This window comes from Carassius gibelio, chromosome A5 (genome assembly GCF_023724105.1).
Source record: "Carassius gibelio isolate Cgi1373 ecotype wild population from Czech Republic chromosome A5, carGib1.2-hapl.c, whole genome shotgun sequence".
In the NCBI taxonomy this organism is placed as follows: Eukaryota; Metazoa; Chordata; class Actinopteri; order Cypriniformes; family Cyprinidae; genus Carassius; species Carassius gibelio.
The window spans coordinates 37,073,592-37,079,591 of record NC_068375.1 but is presented as its reverse complement, the minus strand read 5'-3'; the positions used below and the strand labels follow the sequence as shown (position 1 = coordinate 37,079,591).

The 6,000-nt window shown below is 37.7% G+C and overlaps 1 protein-coding gene across 3 annotated transcripts in view; it reads left to right on the top strand.

Moving 5' to 3' along the window:
* The first annotated feature begins 526 nt into the window (after positions 1–526).
* The window catches only part of LOC128014840 (netrin receptor UNC5C-like), a 122,600-nt gene continuing 117,126 nt past the window's right edge, over positions 527–6,000 (top strand). For all 3 annotated transcript variants that reach the window (XM_052598512.1, XM_052598510.1, XM_052598511.1), the window contains exon 1: positions 527–1,075. In XM_052598512.1, coding sequence (XP_052454472.1) covers positions 955–1,075 — 121 coding nt within the window. In that variant the 5' untranslated portion in view covers positions 527–954. The remainder of the gene's footprint in view (positions 1,076–6,000) is intronic.

The following is a 6,000-nucleotide window of genomic DNA, read 5'->3' as shown; positions in this document are numbered from 1 at the left end:
TTTAGTCCCATTCAACCTGTTCCTACCCAGCATGCACCGGGGCATGAATCATTAATGTAGTCCCATTTGATCCGTTTTATTTACTGTAGGGTTATTTACTGTTTATTTACTGTAGCTAACTTTCGCTAACGTTTCGTCATTATGTCAGGTTGCTGTGGATCACTAAGTGCAACGGTCTGAACGTTTTGGAAGTGTTTTTTTATATTTATTTGTTTATTTATTTAATTTTTTTAAACGTACGAAATCTTTGGTAATGTTCATATTTATGGTAATTGCACGTAAACAATGTACCACCTGGTAACATCTAAATGTACTTGTTTTAGTAAAGTGTTTTATTGCGTAAAATTATGATTAAATATGTCTCAACCTGACGACATTAAGCTATAGCAATGAAAACCATGTTTAGCGGCAGATCAGGTGCGTTTTCACTCTTTACACTTTAGTTTAGTATCATCCTGATCGCAAAATTGTCTATTTCAGAAGATCCGTTGTTGAATCCGGTCCTAGTGTTCGCAGTAGCCGGTGGAGGGCAGAGGCGGGCAGCTGCATGCGGGTTAAACCGAGATACGGGACTCACACTGCTCATATTCGGCGAGCGCCGAGCTCACATGCATACAGCTGGATGCTGGATGCTGAAAACCAGATCTCTAGCTCCTCTGAACGCATCCAGAGAGAGAAAAGCAGCACAAACACACATCGCCATACAGTGAATGAGTGCGCGTTCTCAACTAATGACCAACTCATGCAGAGGAGTGTGAGCGCGTCTTTGGAGAGCGCGATTATATGAGAGATCGCATCGCTCCGCACCTCCGTTACCGCTCCAGTCCCGGGACCTTCTCCTGATCTCTCCGTTAGGAGCACACGCAGAATTTGGGACGCGTAACGGCGTCGGTCCTCTGTTCACCACCACAGCAGCTCCTCCGAAACGGCCGAGGCAAACGGAAGAAGGAACGAATGTTCCGCACTGAGGAGTTTCCAAACTCCGAAGCCATGGGGAAATACGGACGCCAGAGATCTCGATTGGGATTAGTGCTTCTCTCTTTGGGGGTTCTCCTCGAAATAGTTGACGCGCAAGGTAAGACCACTTTCCAGTTATAGAGATATTTGAATATCTTGCTGAAAGTTTATTTTATTGAATTGAATTCTATGTTATAGCCTACATTGCGATTTCATTTATTCAATTTGATCTGAATTTTCCTTTTTTTCCCGCTGATTTTTGTGCGTGTTGTGCTTTGTCATTTTTAAAGGTTATGCAAAACAGCATGCAACTATGAACTTGAAGTCTCTTGAAATTGAAACTGAGATCTGATCTTGTCTGGATGGGATGCTGGATGTCTGATCTGAAATCTGAGACCGTAAAATCACAGTTATGCCTCATGATTAGACTAACACCGACCATTTAATAGACTTCGTAAGGATTTTCTGCTTTTCAGTATTTTTTTTAAAGACTATTATTATTATTTTAATTATGGTCTACTGTCATAGGCCTAATTGTGATTTGGGGGAGATTATTATTAAATTATAAAGTTTTATGCAGGGCACAAATTATTAATCGACTTTTATTCGTTTACTTTTTTATGTAAGTTGTCGTGGCGCGGAATCAATAGAGGTTCGTCTTGAGCAATAAACGTCTTCTGAAGAAAAATTCTATAAGTAATTACTGACAGCATGCTGTAGCACACTCCAGTATCTCAGGGATGCAGCCAGTTTTTCCATTCAAGCATTTGAACAGATTCTTCATTATTCCAGTTAATATTTAAAAAAATTAGTATTGCATTTTGACAAATATAGCCTACATATACAGACCATAAAAATATTTACATAATTAAAAAAAAACATTTTAAGTTTACATTGAAACGTTTGTTGAACGTATTATTTTACTATGTTGTGCTGATTTTATAATAGTGTTTTTATTCACTGGCAGTCAAGATGATTGTTCACCGCACTCAAAAATCATAATTTTTTCATCATTTTCTCACCCTCGTGTCATTCCAAACCTTTATGACTCTCTTCCACGGCACACACAATCTCTCTGCCAAGTGCCATCCTCGATATGTGCCAAGTCTGAACAGGCACAAGCACAAATGGAAATTGAGAGCTGTGGTGGAGAATGACATTTCACTGAACAACAACTTCAGTTTTGGACTGTTCACAAGATAAATCTGAGCATGACAGCATAAATCATACATTTCCAATGTATGGGAAAAAAGCAGGAAAGAGACTACAGGTTGCATGTAATAAAGAAAGTAGTATGTGTTCGAAATGACATGAGGGTGAGAGAACTACTGCTATATTTTCTCTGCATTTTCTCTTTCTCTTTACATTTTTGGTATGAGATAATGCATTTTGCTCTCGTTTTAAGATTTACAGGCAGACCGGTTCTAAATTTTGCATTCATCACTCTATTATAACGATGCAAAGCATTTTCCCATTTCCTTCTGTGTGCTGTAATGTTGAGTTACGAAATTAGAGTGCGTCTGTCTTGTGTTTCGGTCTTTGCAGAGTGTTTTATGAGTCCGTAATGGAATCAGGGTTCATATGTGACTCCAGTCTGCTGAAGAGCAGGACGTCGTTAGTGGAGTGAGGTTTCTAAGTCACTTTAAGGAGACAAGACAAAGTGGGAATGACTCCGTTTGTATACCACGTGTGTGTGATGTGCTTAGGGTAAGTGGTGGCCATCAGCTCGGAGACACAAGAAACCCAGCAGCCCATTAAAAAGCCATTAGCTAAAGCCGTCTCTCTTGCTGCTGTGTTTGTGTTGTGTGTCAAACAAACAGCAGGGCAGAGCAGAGAGTGTGTGAGAGTGTCAGAGCTGTAAGATTTAAGAAAGAAGATCTAAAGTCTGGTGGCACACTCTTAAAGGGACAGTTCACCTTCCGTTGCTTTCAATGGGGACCAGCAACTGAATGCCGAAAATGAACCTATTTTTTTTTCTTAATATATGTGCCCTGGTAAGTGATTCATTTATGCATGTTATTAAATAAATTCAAAAATTCACAGTTTTACTGACGTCATTGCCTACTTTTACTTTTTGACAATTGCCTAATTTTACTGACATCATTCAACCCTTCCATTCAGGGGTTTTCATGATCCAGTCAGTTTATAATTTGTAAAATAAAGCCCTGCCCCAAATTTTATACTAATTTTAAAATCGAATAAAGTTTAGGGTCAGTTAGATTTTTTAAAATTTGTGTTTGTGTGTGTTTTTGAAAGACGTCTCTTTATGCTCACCAAGGGTTGCAATTATTTCAACAGTAAAATTGTGTAATATTATTACAATTGTTTTATATTTATATTATTTAATTATTTTTTCAAATGTAATTTATTCCTGTGATCAAAGCTGAATTTTCAGCATCATTCCTCCAGTCTTCAGTGTCACATGATCTTCAGAAATCATTCTAATATGCTGATTTGCTGCTCAAGAAACATTTCTGATTATTATCTACTGTATGTTGAAAACAGTTGATCTGCAGTTGATCATATTTTTGTGGAAAACACATTTTCTCTGTGAAATAACCCAATTTAGCTGTGATCACTGGAATGCTGCATGGATTTGTTTAGCACAGTTCAGGATGTCAGCCTCATTTTTCACACAGCACTTACACTTTCACACATCGACCCGTAAATGTGTGTTTTTATGTTAGGAGTGATAAAAACGTGTAAGAGAGGATCTTCGAGACCAGCCGAGAGTTCACGCACAGTTCTTAACCTCGCTGTATTTCATGAATAGTGACGTCTGTTCTGAAGAATCAGAATAATGTTTTCTCCAAGCACAGCTGCCCGCACACGATCTATAGAGACTGTAGATGGGCTGTTTACTGTGATTGAAAAGGACATTCACTGGTGGTGTTTGCTAAGGCAAAAGAAGTCCCTGCCTCAAAGGATTACTTAGCCCATAACGCTCTAGAATATTGGTGGCAAGTTTTGCATGGGTGATCAGGATAGGTAAGGAATAGTGTACTCAAAATATGAATTTGCTTAAAAAACATTTGCTGGAAAAGTACTCATCCTCAGTCCATTTAAGATGATTTGTTGTAGATGTTTGTTTCTTCATCAGAACAGATTTGGAGAAATGTAGCATTACATCACTTGGTCACCAATGGATCCTCTGCAGTGAATGGGTGCCGTCAGAATGAGAGTCCAAACAGCTGATAAAAAAGCGAGTCATCCACACCACTCCACTCCATCAATCAACATCAAAAGATGCATGTTTGTAAGAAACAAATCCATCATTAAGATGTTTTTAACTTTAAACAAGTCCTCTATCTGTAATATTGCCTTCTCCAGTGAAGAGTTGTCTCATCTGAATCAGAGGCCCGTATTAGAAAGGAGGGAGTATGTTAACCTTGAAATCAGGGTAAGTCAAGCCCTTTTCTGAAAGAGAGGTAACTTATACTCCGAGTCAGTGTGGACCTAACCTGATCGGGAGCAGGTTTTCTTTGTTTCTTTGTTCTTTTGGTCTTCTCCCCCTTTTTAAAGTGTAAGCGATATTTAATACTTCATTCATTCACGCTGCAAAAAATGCATTTCTTAGTAAGTATTTTAAAATCCAAAATAAGTGCATTTTACTTATAACAAGAAAAATAATATTAATTCAAATGGAAACAAGATTTTTTTTTTACCCCACTGGCAGATAATTTACTAAATAAGAAAAATACACTTAAGAGACTAAATACCTAATCGACTAAATGCATCTTGATTTAAGAATCTTTCGATATTTTGACTGGAAACAAGAAGACAAAAATAGTAAGCAGTGCAGGTACATTTATTCATTGCACATATTTTCATTATGCAACTCTCTGAAAGTGACAAAAATGGCATGTCTTCTTATACTGAATCATATAGATGAGGAGGCTACAGGAGAGTTACATTTACATCGGGAGAGGGTTGTTTTGATTTTTTTTTTGCCATATCCACATGGATATTTATTAGAGCGGAACCATTTTTAAATGGTAGTCTCAATAAAACATCAGTGATGCAGAGCACATTACAAGGCTGCTGTATGCAGAGCGGTAAGGAAATGTGTGCCTCGCTCTTACACTCTTTCTTATAATATTTGTGTTGTTTTCTGAGCACAAACCCATTGAAAATGAAGCTAAATACTGTATGGAGTGGAAAGATGCCAGATGGAAGGGTAGTTGGAGATATATGCCTAAACTACCACCACAGCTGTTAAATTTATTGGGTCATCATTATTTCCTACAAATACAAAAGCAACAGTTATTCTTTTTTCTGGTGGATTTGAATATTCTTCCAATTCTTGGCCATCCTCTTCATCTGTTCTTCATTATTTTTGCAAGCCTTCTTGCTGTTGGTTGAGTAGAAGCCAAAAGTAAATTTCATTACTTTAATTAAGAAATGCAACAGTTTGGATTAGAGAACATTTATTAATGTGAAAAGAGCATTAGCCTATGTGGAAAAGCTGCTGCGCACTGAAAGGATATTTATTTAATATGTCAAATCCTTATAAAGTCATGTAGCCTACTCTCGTGAACCTTTTATGCTTAAAGCTTTACTTTGATTGAAGTAGGTTTTTATACTTCATGTTTAGCTACTTTTTGTACTAATGTTTAGCAGCTGTTTGGTCTCTAATTCTGATGGCACCCAATCCCTGCAGATGATCCACTGGTGAAGTGATGCAATGCAAAATTTTCTAAATCTGTTAAAACAAACTCATCTACATCTTGGATAGCCTGAGAGTTCAATTTTAGCAAGTTTGTGGTCAAAAATGACTGCTGACATTCATACTTTAAGAGTTTCCTCTAATGTTCACTGAGTATCTTAGCCTCATTCGTAATTTATTATCAGATAAAGAATATGAATAGAAAGTGTGTCATTGTTTTGGGGAAAAATGCCAATGATCCTTTGCAGGCAGGGCTTTCAGTCAGTAGGAGATGAGCATGGCCGACATTAACCTGCTGACCTGAGGGCATGAGTGTATCCCTTGCACTCGCTGCTGAAGAAATGCATGAGTTTAATGCGAGTGTGATCTGTTTGAAG